Genomic DNA, 25,730 nt, shown 5'->3' on the forward strand with positions numbered 1-25,730 from the left:
CATGCTCAGCATAGAGCCCACGGGGCTTCATCCCAGAATCCTGGGATCACGACCTGAGCCAAAATCAAGAGTTGGACTCTCAATCAACTGAGCCACTGAGGCACCCATCTATATGTATCTTTTCTCGGGTATCATTTCACTTTCTCTAGAAAACATCATTTATCTCTTCATTCAAATACTTTCTGAATGCCTGCTTTTATGTCAGGCTCTAGGTGCTGGGAATTTAACTGAATTAAATAGATAAAAATTCCTACCCTTGTGGATTTTATCGTTTTGCATAGGGAGACAGAAAATAAATAACAGGAATAAGTAAATATAGCATATTTAAGGGATGTTAAAAAAAGTAAGGAAGAAGGGTAGGGATTATTAATAGACAATGGACATGGGGTGGGGGACTTGGGAAAATGTTGCCACTTAGGAAAGGACAAGGGGAAGGAGCCATAATGGAGAAGAGTGGTCTAAGTTGGAAGAACAGTTACATGCAAAGTTCTTGAGGTGGGAATCTTTCTGACTTGTGTGTGGAACAATAAGGAAGCTGATCTAGTTAGCTAGATCAAAGAAAGATACAGAAAATTATGAGGACAGCATGGAATATGGGGGGGGGTAGGCAGAATGTGTAGGGCCTTATGAAACATTTTAAGGACTTTTGCTTGAGTCTTAGTGAAAGATGGGATTTGCAGATAGGCAATAAACGGTTATCTCAAGTTTGGAATTCAGGAGAGAGGTCTGGGCTATGATATAAATTTGAGAGTTACCAGTGCGTATTTAGAATTTAAAGTCATGAAATTAGGGAAAATCACCATGGGAATGAGTAAAGATAGAAAAATTCACTTCGGTTTTTAGAAGAGTTCAGAGAGGCAAGGAGAAACTAGTAATGAAGATTGAAGAATGAATGGCCCAGAGGTAGGCGAGGAGAGTTTTTGTGCAGAAAAGAATGAAGAACTGCTTTAACCACTGCTAATTAGTTTGAGGATAGACAACATTGAGAGAGAGAGAAAAGAGAAACTCAAGGAGTCTAGGATGAGGTAGGTGACTTAAAACAGCCTAAAAATCTTAATTTTCCAATTGTACCTGGTTTCTGTCTCTCAAAAGATTTGGAGCTTTCAGACTGTGTCCTAATTTCACTTGTCTTTGGAGAAGTTTTCTGAAATAGTATTGGTTGTTAGGTTTGTTATATAGGTTAATTAGCAAATTGCATGCCTAATTGGAATTGTTAGTCTTGTTCAGAGTCTCAGTAATTCCTAGAGAAACAAAAACATGGGCTGTAGACAAAGTCTGAGGTTTATAAATGCCAGGCACATCGCCCTTTTTTTTCTTTTGATTTGATTGTGGGAAACTCAACCCAAGCTGAAGATTTTGGTTGATTAAGGAATAGACAGATCTGGGAGATTTGTATTACTTTTGCCTCATGTATTTTGAAGCTCTGTGTTATAAGATGCATAACCATTTAGTATTTTTGCCTTCTTAATGAATTAACCCTTTTATCATTATGAAATGACCCTCTTTATCCCTGGTAGTAGGTTTTTGCTTTGCAAGCTAGTTAAGGCTATTTTTTTTCCCTAGTGGGAAACTTTTTTTTTTTTTTTTTTTTTTAATTTTTTTTTGCATTAAAAGGGGCACCTGACTGGCTAAGTTGTGAGTTCAGGCCCCACTTGGGTGTGGAGCTTAGTTTAAAAAAATTAGATATTTTAAAATTTACCTTTTCATTTCTTTATTGTAAAAATTCTTTTTATATAGCTGTTTCTTCTGCCATGTTGGATCTTGTATTACTCAAGTTTAAAATTGAATAATTTGTTCAGAATATGCATACTTAGAGGCTATCAAGAGCCAAACAGACACAAATTTTAAAAGTGTATTTTTATTTTTACTCCCAGTTAATTTTGGGAGAGCCAAGTTCAGAGCCATAGATATAATTTACCTTTTTTTCTTCTGTGTTGTAGGAATAGACTTTAAGATCAAAACAGTTGAATTACAAGGAAAGAAGATCAAGCTACAGATATGGTAAGTGATGCTAATTTACCTACTTTATAAATAGAATACCAAGTTCCTGAAGGATTGGCAGTGAAATCCTTCCTTGTCACCTGTTTAGTTTCTGTGAGACTTTCCTTTGTTAAGCCAGCAATCGGGACACCTTCTTTCAGTAAAGTAAAAGAAAAATTATTGACATGGAGCACCTGATGGCTCAGTCAGGAGAGCATGTGACTCTTGGTCTCAAAGTCATGTGTACAAGCCCCATGTTGGGTGTAGAGATTACTTTAAAAATAAATGGGTGCCTGGGTGGCTCAATCGGTTCAGTGTCTGACTTTTGATTTTGGCTCAGGTCATGATCTCTCACGGTCGTGAACTTGAGCCCCATGTCCTCTGGCTCTGCTGGGTGTGGAGCCGCTTAAGAGTCTCTCTTTCTCCCTCTTCTTCTGTCCCTCCTCTACTTGTGCTCTCTTTCAGAAAAATAAAAGAGAAAAAAAAATATATTGACATGGACTTTGGAGTCCATGAGATCTGGCTGGATGTTTTACCTTTTCCACTTGCTCTTTGAACCTTGAGCAAGTTACATAACACTGTGAGGCTGTTATGTCTTCATACATAAAATAGAAATAATACCACTTATCTCAAAACATTGTTCTAGGGGCGCCTGGGTGGCGCAGTCGGTTAAGCGTCCGACTTCAACCAGGTCACGATCTCACGGTCCGTGAGTTCGAGCCCCGCGTCGGGCTCTGGGCTGATGGCTCAGAGCCTGGAGCCTGTTTCCGATTCTGTGTCTCCCTCTCTCTCTGCCCCTCGCCCGTTCATGCTCTGTCTCTCTCTGTCCCAAAAATAAATAAACGTTGAAAAAAAAAATTAAAAAAAAAAACAAAAAAAAAACAAAAAACATTGTTCTAAGGATTATATGAAATAATCTGTGTAGAGCCTTTATTTAGCACCATACTTTGCTCACACTCAATAACGAAAAGTTAATATCCTTTCATTGCTTTGAGATTCTTAAGCTAGAGGATTTCCTTTAATGTGTTTATCACTTTTTTTTTTTTTTTTTAAGATTATTTCTTTATTGTTGAGACAGAGAGAGCACAAGCAGGGGAGGGGCAGAGATGGAGAGAGAGAATCCCAAGCAGGCTCTGCACTATCTGCACAGAGCCCAATGACGGGCTCTATCCCACGAACTGGGAGATCATGACCTGAGCCAAAACGAACAGTCTGATGCTTAACTGACTGCACAACCCAGGCGCCCCTATAACTTTTTAATTAGTTTATGTAGGGTTTGCCCCATAGAAATAAAATGAAATTATTTAAATTTGTATTCAAGTCTGAATCGTAGACTTTACTATTAGAATAGCAGTATTGTGTGGTGAATATTAAGTGTTTTACATGTATGTATTAACCTATTAAATACTCGAAATGACCTTGCAAGATGTGTTATTCCATTTTTTAAACAGCCTTGTTGAGGTATAACAGTTTATATAACAATAAACTGCACATATTTAAAGTATACAGTTTGGTTAGTTTTGACACATATATATATATAAATCTGTGAAACCATCACCACAGTCAAGGTAATGAACAAATCCATCACCTTAAGCCTCTTTGTAATCTCTTCTTCCTCCCAGTTCCTGGTCCCCAAGTAACCATTCTTTTGGTTTCTGTCACTGTAGACCAGTTTCCATTTTCTAGTAGCGTATATAAATACAATCATATAATGTCTTTTTTTTTTCTCATCTTTTTTGGGAGGGAGGTCTGGCTTCTTTTACTCAGTATAATTAATTATTTTGAGAATTGTGAATGATTTTATGTGTATCAATAAGTTCATTACTTTTTATTGCTGAGTATTATTCCATTGTTACATCGTAAGTGGGTTATTCACCACAAAGCTGCTGCAAATCTTTGTGTAGGTAAATATTTTCTTTTCTCTTGGGTTATCCCTGTTTTACAGATAATGAAATGGACAAATTTTGAAATAACTTAGCCAAGATCTTTAGCATGTAAATGGTAGAGCAGGGATGCATTACATGCTCAGAATGTAAGGTCGAGAGTAACACTCTTTAATTTTTTTTAATGTTTATTTTTGAGAGAGAGAGTGCGAGCGGGGTAGGGACAGAAAGAGAAGGAGACACACAGTCCGAAGCAGGCTCCAGGCTCTGAACTGTCAGCACAGAGCCCAACACGAGGCGAGGCTCAAACTCACAAACCATGAGATCATGACCTGAGCCAAAGTCAGATGCTTAACCAACTGAGCCACCCAGGTGCCCCTAAAATGTAGGCATTTTATTAAAGATTTTCTTTGACACACGGTCCACCTGATGATCACTGATTTTTTTCTTTACTTTGGGAAATAACTCAGGAAAGGAACTGTGCCTCATACTCTGTTTCCTTATAATTAAAGCTGATCTCAAGGGAAAGGTTGTCAGTTATTCTCAATTTCAACCAACTCCCCCCCCGCCCCAACCCCCTTTTTTATCACCAGTGCCTTATCCCTGCAGCATTGACCCTACAGGGTAATCTAATGTGTGTTCCAAGCTCCTCTTAGGCTCTGCCACACTGATTGGCTTTCCTCTCAACTGCATCTCCTCTGTATACACCTTAAACTCCTACTGTTCAAACTTTTTGGTGGTAACAGATATATTTTACATTGTGACTCTGTGACTCAATATATATGTACGTGTGTGTGAGTGTATGTACAATGGACACAAAAGTGCACACACCAAGTATTTTAGGATACAGTTTTCTCTATATATCTACAGAAAACCTTTGCCCTACTAAATTTGCCCTGTTCCTCCTATACTCTGTCTTCCACAGACTTTCCCTTCTGTTTCTTGTCCTGTGACTTTAAAATATTTTTTCTCCCTGTCATTTTAGTTTTTGTAGCATCTAGAAGTAAACAGTAACAACTAACACTTGCTTTTTTAAAAAGAGAGCCTTCCCAGAACACTTTGTTTTGCAACAGTAATTAATCTAGAAAAGATTTCTACTGTACCTATAAATCTCAAGTATGGCACAGAAATGGTAACATTTCTAATTTAGAATTGTTTGATTTTAGACATTATTAATATAACCGTTTTTGGGTAAAAGCACCTTAAAAGGAAAATTGCATTTAGTCTAGGTTTTCATATATAAAACTGACCGCTTTTAATTTGAAATATCCATTTTCCAATAAGATTAGGAATGAGTGGTTAAAATTTGAGGTTGATGGTTTTTAAGAGGTTAGCATTGTACTGGCTGATTCTGTTTCTTTGGTTTTGAAAGTTTGCATGCTGACAATCCAAGGAGAAGGCTCCAAGTTAAGAGATCTGGGATATGCCACAAAATTCAAGAAGGCTTTTAGCATGAAAAACCCGTTGTTCATAATTCAAAATGCTATCTTCAACGTTAAATGCTTTGCTTCCAGTTCCTAAAAAAAGCACAGTGATCTTTATCTGTCTCTAGTTTGAATGAATATTTTCAGATTCTTGTTTCAGCATGAAAAATTTCTGTGCTTTGATTGAATATTGATTTGGGAAACTTTTCTTCAGTCTGTGCTAAAGATTTATTTTTGTTTACTTGAATGATCTTCACCTCTCGTCTTATTTCTAGGGGTCTTTTAGTGTATCTGTTGCCTAAGGGTGGAGATGTGTGTCACCCTGGCCACGGCATATATGAGTAGGCCTGAAATTAGTTTGTTTGGCTGATAGAGAAGCAGCTGTGGCTATTTATTTATTTAATAAGATTTTTTAATGTTTATTTTTGAGAGAGAGAGACAGAGCATGCGTGGGGGAGGGGCAGAGAGAGAGAGAGAGAGAGAGAGAGAGAGAGAGAGACAGACAAAGTATCCAAAGCAGGCTCCAGGCTCTGGGCTATAAGCACAGAACCTGATGCGGGGCTTGAACCCACAAACCATGAGATCATGACTTGAGCTGAAGTTGGCAGCTGTGGCTTTTTAAATCCCAGATCTCTAGAAATTCCACCACAGTATCTATCTGCATTTTCCATAGAGTTGTAGGTCTTGCCAGGAAAATGGCCATAGTGAAGTATTTCAAATTTGCCTTTCCTTGTTTTGTTTCATTTTGTTCTGTTTTGAAGGGAGGGTGGTCAGAAATGTTTGTTACTATTGGCATCTGTATCTTGTACTTTCAATTTAACATCAGCATAGTAACCAGAAATCAATAGTGTCACTTTGTAGAATTAACCATTTATCTATGCAAGGGAGTCATCTTTGATTCTTCTCATTCCCTTAATCCCAACATCCTTTTTGGTAAGCCCTATGATTCAATCTTATAATGTCTAGAATCCAAATACAATTTGCCATCTCCATTGTTAACCCCCACCCTCACCCCCGGTCCAAGCCACCATTACTACTTCTTTGAGCCACTGCAATAAGTAGGCTCTTAATATCCTAACAGGTTCTTATTTCCCCCTTTTGCCGCCTTCTCTTTTGCCTTTTCCCACATAACAACCAGAGTAATCTTTTTTCCAAATACAATCAAATCTAGATCATGGTTTTTATTCCTTCCCCATTTATAACCATTTTGAGTTTCATTGCATTGCATTTCAATTTTTTTTTTTTTTTCTAATGTTTATTTCTTTTTGAGACAGAGAGAGACAGAGTGAGCTAGGAAGGGGCAGAGGGAGACAGAGACAGAGTGAGCTAGGAAGGGGCAGAGGGAGAGGGAGACACAGAATCTGAAGCAGGCTCCAGGCTCTCAGCTGTGAGCACAGAGCCCGACGCGGGGCTCGAACTCAACTAACTGAGAGATTGTGACCTGAGCCGAAGTCGGACGCTTAACGGACTGAGCCACCCAGGCGCCCCGTTTCATTGCATTTCAAATGAAAGTCTAAATTCCAAATTCTTTACCACAGTTAACAAAGTGGGCCTCTTTATCAGTTTGTGTTCTCTTGTGTAAATATAGTCTCTACCCCCAGCTGATCTCCTTTCAATTGCATGGACATGGCAAGTTCTTTTTCAATTTGGGACCTTGGTACATGCCTTGTAGATCTCCCTTAAACAACCCCACCTCCACACCCCCACCTGTGGCTAGACTGAACATTCTGAAGTACCACGTTATTCCAGAAGCTTCCCATGTCATCAGAAATAAAAACTGAAAATGTCAGATTGTTAGTACTGGTTCTGACCTCATCTCTCACCAGCTTTGCTCCAACAGTGTGGCCATTTTCTCTCCCTTGAGCATGCCAAGCGTGTTTCCTGTCTTAGGGCCTTTGTACTGCTTTAACTGTTCTTCAGCTTGGAATGCTTTTTATCAGATCTTTGTCCTGCTGCCTTCTCGTATTCAGATCTCAGCTCCACGTTGTCTGAGGTAGGCCTTGCATGATGCCGAGCTAAAGTAGCCCAGTCCTTCAGGCAGTGTGACATGTATCTTAATTTATTTTTATCATAGTATGTTTTTAGTATCTAAAGTTACCATATTTTTTTTTAATTTTTTTTTAACATTTTTTAATTTTATTTTTGAGACAGAGACAGAGCATGAACGGGGGAGGGGCAGAGAGAGAGGGAGACACAGAATCAGAAGCAGGCTCCAGGCTCTGGGCCATCAGCCCAGAGCCTGACGCGGGGCTCGAACTCACGGACCGCAAGATCGTGACCTGAGCTGAAGTCGGACGCTCAACCGACCGAGCCACCCAGGCGCCCCTAAAGTTACCATATTTTTAAAAAGTGTCCATTATTTCCCCCCCTTTGAGGGTGGGGATTCTTTCTGTCTGATTTGTGGTTATTGTGATGACCATCTAGAACAGAGCCTGGCAAATACTGATGCTCAGTAAATATTTGGTGACTAAATGACTTTGTTTGGTTGACCTCTGTTCATACTTCCCACTCCCCTTAAGCATCAGGGACCTCCCTGATCATTCTATCTAGGTTACTTCTTCCTTCCCCCATACCTCATTCTTCATCTCTCCACCCTATTTACCTTGTTAGCATCTATCATAATATGGGAGTATATATTTATTTGTTTCTTTCCCCATCGGAATGTAAGCTCTGCAAGGCCAGGTTTCAGACTTTTTTCTTAAATGAAGATAAAACATTAAAACTCATATTTTTGAGTAGAGAAATTGCATATCTATGAGGAAATCCAGGTCTTGCTAAAATAAAACTTAGTGTGAGACGCCTGGCTGGCTCTGTTGGTGGAGACTCTTGATCTTGGGGTTGTAAGTTTAAGCCCTGTGTTGGGTGTAGAGATTACTTAAAAATAAAATCTTTAAAAAAAAATAAAAAATGAAATAAATAAAATCTTTAAAAACAAAAGACACTTCAGTGAGAAATTTGACATCTAATTTACAGAGCAAGAAATAACCTCATTATGTTACCAAAAACACAAAGTTATGAAATTTGGGGTCTCTTCTTTGCAGAGCAGATTGATGTTGTCTCTGGCCTGTTCCAGTGCTGTCAGTGCCCAAACTAAAAATAACTGTCACAATAGCAGCCAGGGTACACAGCTTCCTTGACCCTGCATGTGGGACTAACAAGGAAATAAGCTATTTTAGTTCCTAGGAACATATATCACTCCTTTTATAATATGTCAGTGGAGGGGGGAAATAGGATTGTCTTAGCTGTGTGTCTATTATTTTCTGTAAGGGAAGTTCTGTTGCCACTGGGTTGTAATTTTAAATTTTTTTTTTTTCAACGTTTATTTATTTTTGGGACAGAGAGAGACAGAGCATGAACGGGCGAGGGGCAGAGAGAGAGGGAGACACAGAATCGGAAACAGGCTCCAGGCTCTGAGCCATCAGCCCAGAGCCCGACGCGGGGCTCGAACTCACGGACCGTGAGATCGTGACCTGGTTGAAGTCGGACGCTTAACCGACTGCGCCACCCAGGCGCCCCGCCACTGGGTTGTAATTTTAGAAACCTTAAATGCAGGCTGAGAAGAAAAACAATTATTTTTTAATTTTTTTTTAATTTAATTTTTTATTTTTTAAAATTCACATCCAAATTAGCATATAGTGCAACACTGATTTCAGGAGTAGATTCCTTAGTGCCTCTTACCCATTTAGCCCATCCCCCCTCCCACAACCCCTCCAGTAACCCTCAGTTTGTTGTCCATGTTTATGAGTCTCTTCTGTTTTGTCCCCCTCCCTGTTTTTATATTATTTTTGTTTCCCTTCCCTTATGTTCATCTGTTTTGTCTGTTAAAGTCCTCATGAGTCAAGTCATATGATTTTTGTCTTTCTGTGACTAATTTCACTTAGCATAATACCCTCCAGTTCATTCCACGTAGTTGCAAATGACAAGATTTCATTCTTTTTGATTGCCGAGTAATACTCCATTGTATTACACCATACCACATCTTCTTTATCCATTCATCTGTCGATGGACATTTGGGCTCTTTCCATACTTTGGCTATTGTTGACAGTGCTGCCATAAACATGGGGGTGCATGTGTCCCTTCGAAACACCACACCTGTATCCCATGGATAAATGCCTAGTAGTGCAATTGCTGGGTCGTAGGGTAGTTCTATTCATTTTTTGAGGAACCTCCATTCTGTTTTCCAGAGTGGCTGCACCAGCTTGCATTCCCAAGAAGAAAAACAATTACAATAGGAGAAGAAAACCAAGTTGAGTGTTTTTTTTTTTTAAGTGTTTTATTTATTTTTGAGAGAGAGAGAGACAGAGAGACAGAGTACAGGTGGGGGAGGGGCAGAGAGAGGAAGACACAGAATCCATGAAGCAGGCTCCAGGCTCTGACCTGTCAGCACAGAGCCTGACATAGAGCTCAAACACGTGAACCATGAGATCATGACCTGAGCCGAAGTCGGACGCTTAACCGACTGAGCCACCCAGGCGACCCCAAGTTGAGTGGTTTTGAAATAGGCTTAAAACCTGCATTATGGTACATAGAAATATATTGTGAGTACATACAATGTTTAATTGCTTTTCAGATATTTAATACCTGGCTTTGCTTATTGGAGTCAACCTGCTGTCTTTAATCTTGGGTGTATGTATGTGTGCATGCAAGCCTAAAAATACTTTGGGCAATGAATAAGCAGCTGTGGCTTTTTTTAGCCCTGGCAGAGGCTCATCAGTTAGCTTAGGGGTAGTGAGCAAGGACTGTTTCTGGTTTGAAATAAATGATTGCTTGCCTTAACAATTGGTAGGGGCTGGTAAGAGTATCCAGGCACGGCTCAGAAAAAAGGTAATTGGAACTCAAGGAGCTGAGGAGCCAGATCATCATGTGGGGTGAATACAGTCATGTTGGGAAGTATAAATATATGGCATGTGTAAATGCAAATGAAAATGGGATATAGGGGGCGCCTGGGTGGCGCAGTCGGTTAAGCGTCCGACTTCAGCCAGGTCACGATCTCACGGTCCGTGAGTTCGAGCCCTGCGTCGGGCTCTGGGCTGATGGCTCAGAGCCTGGAGCCTGTTTCCGATTCTGTGTCTCCCTCTCTCTCTGCCCCTCCCCCGTTCATGCTCTGTCTCTCTCTGTCCCAAAAATAAATAAACGTTGAAAAAAAAATTTAAAAAAAAAAAAAAAGAAAATGGGATATAGAAAGCCTTAAAAAAAAAAAAAAGACTTCGCAGGGAAAGCATATAAAGAGGGAAGAAAGGTTCTTGGGTGTAAGAGATTTGGAAAGGTGGAGGAGACCAAAGAGCCGATGGGAGTAGAATGCCATGGATCAAAACAGAAACTTAGCTCTGAATCTAAATAGTGATTACTCTCTTTTCAGAGGGGCCATTAATATTTCAGTATCTATTATATTGACATTTCGTATCTAACCAGTATTATACCTCCTAAGTGCCGTTAATTTAGATTTAGCTAAGTAGTTTATTTTGCAGTGTATTCTCTCTTGGTAGAGAATGTAGTTATAGATTTGACACCGAAATGGGTGTATAATTTGCTAGTTTTGTAACGTGAATGGTTTTCATTGTTGAAGAAGAATGATAGAGTTGGGGGTGGCTGTTCATAGTGAGGTGCTGTAGAAATCTCTTAAATTGTTATTATGACAAAAAATGAAGTAAAAGTTTTCCATGCCTCCTGTACCAAAGCTAGTAGGCACTACTGAGTGAGTACATTTCCATACTGGATTTTAGCTAGGAGACTTTAACTCCTCTTCCAGGGTATACAATTATTAGTTGATTTATACTTTTTAGCAGTTCAGAAAAGAGCTAAACTATTTCTAATGTGTTGAAACAAAATTTTTGTGGTTTTTTTTCCCCCATGGAATCATAAATTATGCCTGATTGCAGGTACCTTGTGACTAAATAGGATTAATAAAAGATAAAACAAGAATTTGGAATTGGGGAAAATGGAAGATATAAATACATGATCTCTAAAGGACAACTTCTTTTGCTATGCTTAATTTGTAAAACTTAACCTAGAAACTTCTTAGGGGCCAAGGCAAAAAAAAGGGGCGGGGGGACTGGGAAGGGGGGCTTTCCACAATAGATTGCATTACTCTTTTCAGAAATAATATGAAGAATGGGGAAAAAATAGATCAGAAAAAAGAATACATTTTCATAAAGCTCCTTCCTGTGGTGATTTTTAATAAATTAACACATTAAAAGGTAGTGGTGATAAAAACTGTGGTCTAACTGTGCATAAACATGTAAATACCAATACATATGTGTGCCTGTATGTGTGTGTAGTCTTTACCAGTCTAACCTGATGTAAGAATACAACCTGGAAGAACTGGTAGTGTGTCTCTTAGATGTTTTTTCTTAAATGACAGTTCTGTCGACAGTTTTTTGGTGTTGCATTACCTCCTACCTCTGCTTCTGCGCACACATCCCCTTTCAACACAGTAAATAGAATGATTCTTTGTAAACCCCGGTTAAATTACTTCTTTTTGTAAAACCCTCCAGTAGACTTCCCATCTCAGAGGAAAAGCTGAAGTCCTGTTGACCTCTTTACTCTTCCCCAACCATGTGTCAGGACTTTTGTACTTGTTCTTCCCGTCTTCTTGGAACACTGTGGTGCCCTGATACTTCCTCTTTCCCTTCACCTTCTCACCGAAGCCTTCCCTCACCACCCTGTTTAAGATTTTACTTGATTGCACCATCTCCAGCATTAGCCCCTATTCTCTTTACTTTTTGTGTTCTTGGTACTTGAAGATACATAGTTCTAGGAATTACGATTTATTTGTTTGTTATCTGCCCCCAGGAGCATATAAACGTCATTAAAGCAGGAGTTTTTGTTCTGTTTACAGCTTTCTCTCCAGTGCCTAGAAGCGTGTCTGGCATGTACTGTTTGTTCAATAAATACCTACAGAATGAATAAATGGGATTTTATATTATTTTAAAGGGCAGATCCATGTACTTTGAGATGAGATGGGCAAGTGACAGACCTGAAATTCTTTCTCTTCTGAAAATTGAAAAGTCCAGCCAGGTTGTCTTTAACTTGGCTAAATAAAAAATCATCTCATTTTATCTTTATACAGAAATAGGTTTCAGGGAAAGCCAGGAATTTCCTTGTGAAGCAGTTTTGAGTACAGCTTAAACACTGACACACTAACTTGAGAGAGCATCTGCAGAGATGGTGTTGACTTGGGACAATCACAAAATGACATTATTGCATCTTTGTATATTTTTATACTACGGATTGCTTTGAGGTTATCTATAACACATACACAAATAAATTATGGAATTTTACTTTAGTTGTTTCTTTTAATTGTGAATGAAAAAACAAAAGATCCAGAAGGGTTGCAGTACCTTCAAGTTCACCCACCTGGAAGGATTAGAACCTGAGGATAAACTTGGATCTGACTCCAAACCCATGTTCTCTGTTTGTTCTTGTATAATGGTTAGCACACAGTAGACAGTCAGTACATATTTGAATTGATGGATAGATGGATAGAGGGCAGATGTACGAACACTGTAATTGTACACCAGGATTGAGCGTAAGGAATATTGATGTATTGGTAGTTGTGTTCTATTTCTGGCTACACATATTTTTAGGCATATAAGCATTATTTTTAAATATTAAAAAAAATTTTTTTTAATGTTTATTTCTTTTTGAGAGAGACAGAGACAGAATGCGAGTAGATTAGGGGGCAGAGAGAGAGGGAGACACAGGATCTGAAGCAGGCTCCAGGCTCTGACTGTCAGCACAGAGCCCGATGCGGGGCTCGAACTCATGAGCTGCGAGATCATGACCTGAGCTGAAGTCAGACACTGAACCGACTGAGCCACCCAGGCACCCCTAAAAATATTTTTAATGTTTATTTATTTTCGAGAGAGAGAGAGAGAGAGAAGGGGAGGGGCAGAGAGAGGACAGAGGTTCCGAAGCGGGCTCTGTGTTGACCGCAGAGAGCCTGATGCCCAGCTTGAACTCATGAACCACGAGAACGTGACCTGAGCTGAAGTCGGACGCTTAACCGACTGAGCCACCCAGGTACTTCTGAGCATTATTTTAAAAATACATTTTTTAAGGATTATATAACTGAATTAGAGTGGCTTGATTGTAAAATAATGAAGAATGCAAGATAGGATTCTGAAGTACTGACTCATTAACATTTGAATGCTTGTTCTCCCATGTAAAGACCATGGATTCTGCGATGAACAAGACAAATCTGATGGAACTTAAATTTTAGAGGACATGGGAGACAGTAAAGAAATAAATGTGTAATAAGTTTTATACAGTGAAGTGAAGTAGGGAGTCGGAATGGAGAGAGACTGGATGACTATTTAAATTGGGCAGCTGGAGAAAGCTTCATTGTTAAGGTGACAGTTCAGATGTGAACATGAGGAGCCAGTGAGGCTGTGGGAACAGCTAGTAGTTTTCAAGTGAAAGCAAGCTTGTGAATTTGGTGACGTTAAAAAAAAAAAAACGTGAGACCAACGAGCTCAAATTATTAAATAAAACAAAAACAAAAAAACATGGCTCTAGCTTTGAAGGAAAGGAATATATCAAAATATGGGGGGCTGGAGAAAAGAACAAGTCCTGTAACCCTTTGAAAGCCTCGAGATAAGGTTTTGAAACTGGTTCTGGTTATAATGAATTGGAAATTTTGTTTTGTTTTTTAGCCTAGTAATCTTTTGTGTTTGTTTTGTGATAGCTTTATTGAGATAAGACTTAATTCATGTACCATGTAACTCATCCATTTTAAAAGTGTACACTTAGTTTTTTAGTGTATTTACAATGTATATATTCACCATCATCACAATTTTAGAACATGTGTATATTCCAAAAAAGAAACTGCCCATCCTGCCCAAACCCTTCAGCCAGCGCAACCACTAAATGTCTGTGGATTTTCCTGTTGTGAACATTTCATATTAATGGAATCATACACTATCTGGTCTTTTGTTTCTGATTTCTTTCACTTAACATAATGGTATCAGTTATCAAGTTTCACATGTTGTAAGCAGATAATCAGTACTTTATTCTGTTTTGTGGCTGAATAATATTCCATTCTCTGACTAGATCACATTTTATTTATCCATCAATTATCGGACATTTAGATTGTTTCTACTTTTTGGCTATTAAGATTAATGTTGTTATGAACATCCGTGTATGAGTTTTTGTGTGGGCATATGTTTTCATTTCTCTTGGGTATGTACCAAGAAGTAGAATTGCAGAATCATATGGTAGCTGTATGTTGCACATTTTGAGGAACCGCCAGACTATTTTGCACAGTGGCAGCATTAGTTTAAAGAAGATCACTCTGGCTACTATGTGGGGACTGTCAGCCTGTGTATCTCTGAATGTTAGAATGCTAGCCAGAGAAACTGAGAATGAGCAGCCAGTGCCATAGAGCTAAGAGCAGAAATAGGTGGTGTCAGAAGAGTCATGAGAATAAAATGTTTTAAAATGAGAAGGTGGTCAATTTTATGGCATCCTGATGAATGGTTAAAATATACAAAAAGGAACTAAATCCTGGATTTAGCTATCAGTGGTTTCTGGAGACCTTTTGAAGAAGAGCAGAACCTTGCTGGGGAGATTTTTTTTTTTTTTTTTTTTTTTTTAGATCTAGACAAGCTGGTTTTAAACTTTTTAAGATTTTTTTTAACATTTATTTATTTTTGAGAGACAGAAACAGAGTATGAGCAGGGGAGGGGCAGAGAGAGAGGGAGACACAGAATCTGAAGCAGGCTCCAGGCTCTGAGCTGTCAGCCCAGAGCCTGACGTGGGGCTCAAACTCGCGAACTGTGAGATCATGACCTGAGCTGAAGTCGGACGTTCAACTGACTGAGCCACCCAGGCACCCCAGGTTTCAAAATTTGAAACTTTTGCTCTACAAAAGACCCTGTCAAGAGAATTAAAAAACTGGGTACAGAACCCTAAACATGGGACAGTTTAAAAAAATAAAATAAGCAATCTAATTAGAAAATGCGCAGAAAACAAGAACAGCATTTCACCAGAGGGGATACATGGATGGCAAATCATTACATGAAAAAATGTTCACCATCATTAGCCATAGAGAAATGCAAATTAAAATGATGAGGTATCACTCGCAACCTATTTATTAGATTAAAAAATAGAGCGACAACACCAAATGCTGATGGATGCAGAGAAACTGGATGTGTTATGTTACATTGCTAGTCAAAATATAAAGTGGTGTAGCCACTCTCGAAAAGTTTGGCAGTTTCTTATAAAGTTAAACATATACTTATCATATGGCTCAGCAGTCACATTCCTGGATATTCATCCCACAGAAAAGAAAACTTAATTTCCACACAAGAACTTATACGTAAGTATTCATAGCACCTTTATTTGTAATGGCCCAAAACTGGAAGCAACCCAAATGTCCTTCCATGGATGAGTGATTAGACATATTGTGATATGTCCATACCATGGAATACTATTCAGTAATAGCACAGAACAGATTATAATACAACAGATTGTATTATATGCAACAACGTGGGTGGATCTCAAAGAGATTTATGGTTAAAAAAAGTGAAAAAACGACCCATTTCAAAAGGTTGTATGCAGCATGATTACATTTATATAACATTCTGGAAATGACAAAATTATAGAGACGGAAAACATAATTGGCCAGGGTGTAGGACTATAGGAGATGGAAAGGTGATGTAACAATTTTCTATCTTGTTTCTGGTGGTGATTACACGTATCTATACATGTGATACAATTGCAGAGAACTAATACATGCATGTGCGCATGCATGTTAAAAAAAAAACTCTAAATAAGGTCATTTGATTGTACCAATGTAACTTTCTTGGTTTTGCTTTTGTGAGATGGTGTATGATGTTACCATTGGGGAGAGCTGGGTGAAGGATACACAAGAATACATTTTTGTAACTTCCAGTGAGCCTGTAATTATTTTAAAAAGAAAGTTCACTGGGGAGGGGAACAGAAATGTGATGTTAGTTGAAGAGATGTAGGGTTGAGAGTGGGTTTTTTTGTTTTAATTTTACTTTTTTACGAAAGATAAGGGGCCCACCTGGTGGCTCAGTTAGTTGGTTGAGCGTCTGACTCTTGATTTCAGCTCAGGTCATGATCTCAACAGTTTGTGGGTTTGACCCTCGTGTCAGCCTCTGTGCTCATAGTGTGGAGCTTGCTTGGGATTCCCTCTCTCTCTGCCTTCTCCTGCCCGTGCTTTCTCTCAAAATAAATAAAGTTTAAATAAAACTTTAAACAAAAAAAAGAGGGGGCACCTGGGTAGCTCAGTTGGTTGTGTCTGAAACTTGATTTTGGCTCAGGTCATCTCACAGTTCGTGAGTTCAAGCTCCACATTGGGGAGCTGTGCTGACAGCATGGAGCCTGCTTGGGATATTCTCTCTCTCTCTCTGTCTCTCTCTCTCTCTCTCTCTCTCTCAAATAAAATTAACTTTAAAAGATAGGGGATACTAAAGCATGTATGTATGCTGATGAGAATGATCTATAAAAGGAAGAAATAGGTGATGCAAATAAGGGGGAAATTACAGGAGCAAAATATAGATCTTAGATCTCTGACATGAAAGAACTGAAAAATACTATTTACATATTTCCACCTTGTTAACTTAAAAATGAAGTTATCTTTATAACATTTTGTAAATGATTCTAAATGGGTAAATGTGGCTGTACTACGGTGTAGTCCTTTAATGTTCTAAACATTCCACATGCTTTTGTATTACATTATGGAACTAGATCACTGAATAAAACAGAATTTTAAGAGTTTTTATTACACTTGCTGGTGTTCATATTAAAGTAATTTCCCAAGAGTTTTACATGTCATTCTTCTACTGTTTTCCCTTCCAGATTTTCATCCAGTATAGGTAGGTCATTAAATTCTTTAACTAAAAAAAAGTTATATATATTTATTCTTAAGAATAAACCAGAATTATTAACATCTAAGAATTAAATGAGTGGTTCAGTTTTGCTTTGTGGCATATAATGGATTTCTGTGTTTTTCTTACCAAACCATTCTGTTTTGCCCTTTATCTAGAATGTAGTAATATCAAAATGCTCAATACAAATTATTGCTGTTTATTTCAGGGATACGGCAGGCCAGGAACGATTTCACACCATCACAACCTCCTACTACAGAGGAGCAATGGGTATCATGCTAGTATATGACATCACCAATGGTAAAAGTTTTGAAAACATCAGCAAATGGCTTAGAAACATAGATGAGGTAAGACCTAGAAATTGTATAAACCCCTTGTAAAGACACATTTTTGTGTTAAGGATAAATATTCTAATTGATGTTTAGTATATAATGTACTGTCTTTATTAGTTATTTCTCCTTTTTAAAGGTTAATGTTATATTTTGCCTGCCTTTGTCTTAAAGTTTTGGGTCTGTCTAGAACCCTGTCCAAGGCAGTTACTAACTTACCCAAAACCTTTATGCAGCCATCTTCTAAGATGGCCCCACATAGAAGCTACCAGTGGTTTTACACAGCTCTCTCTAAATGAATTATTTCTCAGTGAATTTTTATTGAATGAATGAATGAATTACTACCTTTTTCAGTAGTAATTTAAAAACAATAGAAAGGTCATATCACTTCTAGACATTTTGAAAGATACAGAGTAGTAATGTGTTAAAAACCTAACCAAGAAAATAGAACCATACCATTGCATGTGAACATGTGAGTTTTTATAAGGTAAAATATGTGTCAAAGCATGTCTGCTTCTGTGCTGCAGCATAGGTAGCTTCTTGTTGAAATTATTTTTCATGTCTTAGTGCTGCTTTCTAGACTTTTAATTTCATTAAGACTAATAACTCTTTAAAGCATTTTTGGCTAGGTACATGAAGATCAAGGCTTAAGCCAGCATTAGACACAAGATCATGGTATCTTCAATGGTACCAGTCTTAACAGCTCATTACTACCTTTTCCATCGCTACAATAAATCTTCAAGGAGAAGCCTGTTAGTATTTAATAATCAGTTAACAGTTCACAGATTTTTGACACAAAAGGCTCCATTTTCGATTTCTTTTAGCCTTTATTTTATGATTCAGCCAAGTAGCATGTGTAGTAGGAGCAGATTATAAAGAGACTGTGCAGTGTTGTTCTAACAGCAACCAGTTTTCTGAATTCTGTGACATGAACTGGATGTCCTACAGTTCAGTGCCATTCTGGCTCCACAAGTTTAAGGACTCAGTCACACAAGACTGCCCTTCCTTCAAATGTTAAATCCTGGTTCCCCAGGCTACCCTCACTTCTCTCTGACTTGGCTACAAATTTGGGAGTTCCTAGGACCCACTTTTGGCTCAGTAGTTGGCTAGAATGTCTCACAGAACTCAAGAAAGTGCTGTATTTACATTTATTATTTTATTATAAAGGATACAGTACAGGAACAGCTAAATGGAAGTGATGCATAGGCATATAGGTATTGGGGTTGGGGAACACTGCTTCCAAGCCGTCTCTGGACATGGCACCCTCTGGGTATTTTGATTTGTTCTACCTGGAAGGTGCCGTAACTTCGTTGTTTCAGAGTTTAATCCAGGTTTTACTGTATAGGCATGGTTACTTAAATCATTGACCTCTGGTGATTGAACTTAATCTCTAGTCCCTTCTCCTCATGGGAGATAGGGGAGTGGCTGAAGTTCCAATTCCTTAATTACATGTTTGGTTCCTCTGGTGACCACCTTCCATTGTGAAGCTCTGTAGGCACCCTCTGCCCTAGTCTTCATTAGCATAAACTTAGATAAGTAGAAAGGGCATTGTTACGAATAACAAAAGACAATCTGTCACTCTGGAAATTAGGAGTATTGTGCCAGGGCAGAAGGACCAAATATGTTTTTTATTATATTACAGCCTTACATACTTAACTAAGGCTGGATGGCTTAAGTTTCCCAACATGAGAGTTAAGATACATAACTGACATATATAAGCCATCTAAGATATTGGTGGGAGCACCTCGATGGCTCAGTCTGTTAAGCATCTGACTCTTGAGACTTGATTTCCACTCAGGTCATGATCTCTCAGTTCTTGAGATTGAGCCCTGTGTTGGGCTCTGCACTGACAGCACAGAGCCTGCTTGGGATTCTCTGTCTCCTTCTTTCTCTGCCCCTCCACTGCTCATTCTCTCTCTCAAAATAAATATACATTTTTTTTTTTAAAGGAGTTCTTATCTCAAAGAAGAATGGTGCTGCCTAATTTTCACTTTTTTATAGAAATTAAAGCTTTAAATGAAAAGAAGCTGAACTGATCCAACAACATTTTTATTTTTTTAAGGAAACTTAAAAAAAATTTTTTTTTAATGTTTATTTTTGTGTGAGAGAGAAAGAGATACATAGCCTGAGCAGGGGAGGGGCAGAGAGAGAGGGGTAAACACAGAATCTGAAGTAGGTTCCAAGCTCTGAGCTGTCAGCCTGGAGCCGGATGCGGGGCTCGAACTCATGAACGGTGAGATCATGACCTGCGCCCAAGTCAGATGCTCAATCAACTGAGCCACGCAGGCATCCCGATCCAACAACATTTTCTAAAGGATTATATATCATGATCAAGAGGAATTTACTTAGGAATGCAAAGGTGGTTTAATATAAGAAATCAATCAGTATAGGGGCACCTGGGTGGCTCAGTTGGTTTAAGCATCTGATTTTTGTCTCAGGTCATGATCTCACGGTTTGGTTTCTGAGTTCAAGCCTCTTGTTGATCTCTGCACTTACAGTGCGGAGTCTGCTTGAGATTTTCTCTCTTTCTCCCCCCTCCCCCCACTCTCTCTCTCTCTCAAAATAAAATAAACTTAAAAAAGAAATCAATCAGTGTAATATACCATATTGATAGGAGGCAAAGAACCAGCACCCTTTCATGATAAAAGCACTCCACAAACTAGAAATAGGAGAGAACCTCCTTAGCTTAATAAAAGATGTCTGTGGGGTGCCTGGGTGGCTCAGTTGGTTAGGCGACCGACTTTGGCTCAGGTCATGATCTCACAGTTCATGGGTTTGAGCCCTGCCGTGGGGCTCTGTGCTGACAGCTGAGACCTTGGAGCCTGCTTCGGATTCTGTGTCTCCCCCTCTCTCTGCCCCTCCCCAGCTCACACTGTGTGTCTCTCTGTCTCTCAATAATAAATTAACAAAAATGATTAATAAAAAAAGATGTTTGTGAAAATCCCACAGCCAACATCATACCTGCCCCCTGCAACTAAGAAAATGAGAAGTATGCCACCTGTAATTCTTAATTGTAGTGGAGGTTCTAGCAAGGGCAATTAGGCAGAGGAAAAAAAGGGGGCTCCCAGATTGGGAAGTAAAACTATATTTGTAAATAATGAGATTTTGTATATAGAAAATCCTAAGGAGTCCATACACATACACCAAAAAATAAAACTGTTAGAACCAATAAACACACTCAGTAAGCTTGGAGGAAATAAGATCAGTATACAAAAATCAGTTGTATTTCTATACACGAGCAGTGAAAAATCCAGAAGTGAAATTAAGGATATAATTGCATTTACAGTAGCATCAAAAAGAAGAAAAACAATAAATTAAAAAAAGAGGAAAACTAGTTATGAAAAATGTAACCAGACATGTACAAGACTTAAATACTGAAAAAATGTTATAAGAAATTAAAGAAGATCTGAGTAATTGGAAACATACTTCGTGTTTATGAATTGGAAGATAAAATTCATATGGAAATGGAAGGGACCCAGAATAGCCAAACCCTCTTGATATAAGGAATGACATTTATGCTGAGACCTGAAGAAATGAGTACAAGTGACCCAGAAGAGAATGGGGCTAGTCAAAAAGAGTGTGATGGGTTCGAATTTAAGACCAATCAAATCTCAAATTACTCCGTTATCTAGAAAACCTGTACCTTGGCTGCAGAGACATTCAGGGAAAGAAAGGTGTGTTGGGCCAAAGGTAGATGATTTGCAAATACTTTTGGTATTCCGGGGGTTGGTTGCCTTTTCACTCTGGTAGTGACCTTTGACACACACAAGTTTTTAATTTTGATGAAATATTAATTTGCCTATTTTTTCCTTCGTTGTCTATACTTTTGGTGTCGTATCCAAGAAACCATTAACAAATCCAGGGTCATAAAACTTGTTCCCCTGTATTTTCTTTTATGAGTTTTACAGTTTTAGGTCTTCTATTTAGGCCTTTGATCCACTTTGAATTTAGTTTTGTATATGGTGTAAGTTGCGGGTCCCAACTTCATTCTTTTGCTTATTGATATTTGGTATGCCCAACACTATTTGTTGAAAAGACTTCTTTCCCCCATTGAATGGGCTTGGTACTCTTGTCAGAGCACTTGTCAGATGCATGCAAGGGGTTATTTCTTGGCTCTGGATTCTGTTTTATTTGCGTATGTTTTTTTATGCCAGTGGCACACACTGTTTTGATTATTGTAGCTTTGTAATAAGTTTTGAAAGCAGGAAGTAAGTATGAATCTTCCAACTTTGTACTTTTTCAAGATCATTTTTGGCTGTTTAGGGTCCCTTGAAATTACATATGAATTTTAGGGGTGGGTTTTTCTATTTGTGCAAAAGATGTTACTAGGATTTCAGTGCTCTAGCAGTATAGCTTTTTTTTTTTTTTTTTTTAATGTTTATTTTGAGAGAGAGAGCATGCACAAGTAGGGGAGGGGCAAAGAGGGAGAGAGAATATCCCAAGCAGGCACTGTGCTGTCAGCACAGAGCCTAGAGCGGGGCTCAATCTCTCAGACCGTGGTGAGATCATGACTTGAGCTGAAGTCAAGAGTGACTGAGCCTCCCAGGCACCCTAGCAGTATAGCTTTTTGAGATTTTAAGGGCTCTATAGAATTTATAATTAAGGCTTCTACAGGGTAATACATATTCTCCAAAATCATCATCCTTCTTGGATTTAGATTATGCATAAGAGATTCCAGTTTCAGATCTTTTGCCTAAATCTTCTCTTTCTAAATATATTAGAAACTATACAGCCTCTTATTGGGGGAAAATAATATTTGACAGCAATATTAGGGATTTTGTTTCTTTTTCTAAGTAATTTATGAATTTGTGTAGGCCTTAGCATGGGGATGATTTCAGGACGATTGCTTTAAAACTTTCAGATTATAAAAATGACACTGAAAATTGAGAAAAATAAAGTCATTTTTAGAGAATATTAAGCTATAATTGGTGGTAGTGTGTAAATTTAAAATGTTTTCCATTGTAGCATGCCAATGAAGATGTGGAAAGAATGTTACTAGGAAACAAATGTGATATGGATGATAAAAGAGTTGTACCTAAAGGAAAAGGAGAACAGGTAAAAAGCTCTGAATGAAACTAATATGCTTTCTTTGTAAAGATGGTATTGCTTTAGATTGGCTGGTACTGGTAATGGACGATGCTGAGCTATTCACAATGTTTTATAAACGCTGTGGGAAACAATAGTTTATCCTTTGAGTGAATTTTTTCAGTGCATGTCCAACGCGTATGGGAGAATCAAACCTGTGGTGGTAGTATTGTTAACCTTATTTAAATTACAAAGAGGTTCTCAATTTTTTAACTTCAGACTTTAAGTACCTCACTTAGGCTATCTGAAGTAAACTCCCGAAGTGAGAAGAGGATTCTTTTAGTATTTTTGTTTACTTACTTATTTTTGAAAGAACTTGACCATTTGAATCTTGACCCATCGAAATAACTTCGTTTTATATAACCTAGTAGAGACTGCCGCCTTTAGAATAATATTTTTTCCTCCAGGATACTAACGTCAGCAGTCAGCACCCTATGCTTGATAATTTTATGGTGACATTTTGCTTCTGTTTTAGATTGCAAGGGAGCATGGTATTAGATTTTTTGAGACTAGTGCAAAAGCAAATATAAACATCGAAAAGGCTTTTCTCACATTAGCTGAAGATATCCTTCGAAAGGTAAGATCGTATTTTTACTTTTGAATTCTAAGGTGCCAGTGTCACAATTGAGCATTTAGTCTTTTTTGAAGTACTAGATTAACATACAGAAATTAGATTTGGGTGGTATTGTTCGTAACTGTTTACCTATCACCAACATCTAACCCTCCAAAGTGACGTGGGACCTGGGGAGAACAGAGAACCACTAGAAATCTGTGGCTTCTGGTCAGTGGTAACACTGTTCTGAACTCCCACACTGACTCTCAGGTCCCTAATTTCATGCTCGTTTTTTCAACTTTTTGTCCAGTCCATGGTGTTGTGGCTCTTTTGTTTACTTTTGGACTCATTTCTCTTATACATTCTTTGCATTTCCATAGGTAATTTCTTAAAATTTAAGCTAATGGTGATTTGTACAGAATCATTTTTTTTCTATATAGTCATTTCTCAGATGTGCCAGTAAAGGGCACATATCTGTTATATACTGAAAATAAATACAGTAAATCCATCTCTATATTTCTTTTAGCTAATCATTTCAATCTGTGATGTGTTAAAAATGATAAAATGTAATCTCAGGGAATTAACTTTGCCTCAGGATTAGTTTCTGGGTTTAATTTGTGAAACTCACCACTACAAGTAACTTGTAGCAAAATTGGGAAGTCTGATTTTCATATTTTTCCTCAGATGGTTAGATACAATACACAGATTTGGTTATGAATCCTGAGTTCTCTATTCGCTCTATAGTACATTTAAATGCACATAAAAACAGAACAAATCTGTTTTTACACAAATCCTATAGGAGAAGCAAGCATTGTATAGGAGAAAATTTAATTGCTCTGGTAACTTTTCTATTTTTATAATTGAAATAATATTTTTTTTCAAAAAACCAATCCCGGAATTTATCATTTATGTATATATAATTTATGTGTGTGTATATATATACATACATATATATAAAACATAAGGTGTAATAGAAATGGTATCTCAAATACAAATCTAGTGAAATTTCAGAGAAATCAAGCAAGTTACTTTTGTATATAGCAAAATGTAGTTGTCAACTATAATTGTGTGTTCAAACTGGAAAAAAGTCATCAGTTATTGCTATTCAGAGTGACTGTAAAACAAACTAACAAAAATGAAGTTAAGGATATAATTCCATTTACAGTAGCATCAAAAAGAAGAAAAACAAACAGTAAATTTAAAAAATAAGAAAAACCAGTTATGAAAGTAAAATACTAGGTGAACAAGGAAAAATGTTTGTACTTTTTAATTTAAAGTTTATTTATTTTGAGAAGGACAAAGCACAGGCGCTGAAGGGGCGGAGAGGGTGGGGGAGGGAGAATCCCAGGCAGGCTCCACAGTGTCAGCACAGAGACCAGTGCAGGGCTCATACTCATAAACTGGGAGATCCTTATCTGAGCCGAAACCCGGAGTCAGACAGTTAACTAACCAGTGGAACCACCCAAGCACCCCAAATGCAAAATGTTTGCATTTTTAGTTACATGAAGGGAATAACAGGGATAGAAAAATATTTTTTTTAATTTTTTTAAATACTTATTTTTGAGAGAGAGAGAGAGAGAGCATGCGACCATATGTGAGCATGCGCGAGCAGAGGAGGGGCAGAGAGAGAGGGAGACACAAAATCCAAAGCAGGCTCCAGGCTCTGAGCTGTCAGCGCAGAGCCCAACGCAGAGCTCGAACTTGTGAACAGCGAGATCGTGAAGATGGACTGAGCTGCCTAGGTGCCCCCCAAAATACTTTTTAAGTTAGTGATAATATACTTTGTATTTCAGAGCTTTGTGGGTCACAGTGAAAAATTATTCCAGTACCCATAAGATTTACCATAACACTTGTTAATATTCTTTTGTGTTCTTTCTCTTTCTGGATTTTTTAGTTTTCTCCATGGTTTCTGATTTCTTTCTGTCCATACTGTGGCCCTCAACTTCTCACTAATCTTGGCATTTTTTAAAAATGCTTATATAATCATATAATCTGTTTCCCTATGAAATAGGTTTTCCTTGTTCTCATATTAAAGGCTCAAAAGTATGGATACACCAATACAGAAAGATCTCAGTCTGGAGTCTTCCCCATGTAGGCAGGCCCAAATGTGAGGTTGCATTTTTTTTCTATGCACATACATAATGCTTTTCATTGTGGTCAGGTTATGAGTTAAAACATCAAACATGAACTTGTTTTACATTGGAATATGGGAAACAGGAGTGATGCTTGAGAGAGAGACAGAGAGAGAGCAAGCAGGGTAGGGGCAGAAAGAGAAAGAGAATCCCAAGCAGGCTCCACACTGTCACCATGGAGCCAGATGTGGGGCTTGAACCCACACGAAATCATGACCTGAGCTGAAGTCGGACACTCAACTTGCTGAGCCACCCAGGTGCTCCAAGAAAAATTAACTTCAGAGTGAAAGCAATTTAAACCATTTTTTAACTTAATTATTAGACTAGGTAATTCATTCTCATGGTTCAAACATTTAAAATAAAGAGAGTGAAAGTGCAGAGAAGTTTCCCACTGCATTCCCCCAACTCCTCATTTCTCCCCCACAGGTAACCAGTTTAACCTCTTAGTTATTGATATAGGTGTTAATATGAATATATTTTTATTCCCAC

At 38.1% G+C, this 25,730-nt stretch overlaps 1 protein-coding gene across 1 annotated transcript in view; it reads left to right on the forward strand.

Annotated features, from left to right (window-relative positions):
- Positions 1–25,730, forward strand: part of RAB10 (RAB10, member RAS oncogene family) — a 79,020-nt gene that overhangs the window by 47,992 nt on the left and 5,298 nt on the right. The window contains exons 2-5 of the mRNA XM_025927371.2: positions 1,941–2,001; positions 17,351–17,489; positions 22,437–22,526; positions 23,032–23,133. Of these exons, the coding sequence (XP_025783156.1) occupies positions 1,941–2,001; positions 17,351–17,489; positions 22,437–22,526; positions 23,032–23,133 (392 nt within the window). The remainder of the gene's footprint in view (positions 1–1,940; positions 2,002–17,350; positions 17,490–22,436; positions 22,527–23,031; positions 23,134–25,730) is intronic.

This window comes from Puma concolor, chromosome A3, assembly GCF_028749965.1.
Source record: "Puma concolor isolate L17-30 chromosome A3, mPumCon1.1.hap2, whole genome shotgun sequence".
Lineage (NCBI taxonomy): Eukaryota > Metazoa > Chordata > Mammalia > Carnivora > Felidae > Puma > Puma concolor.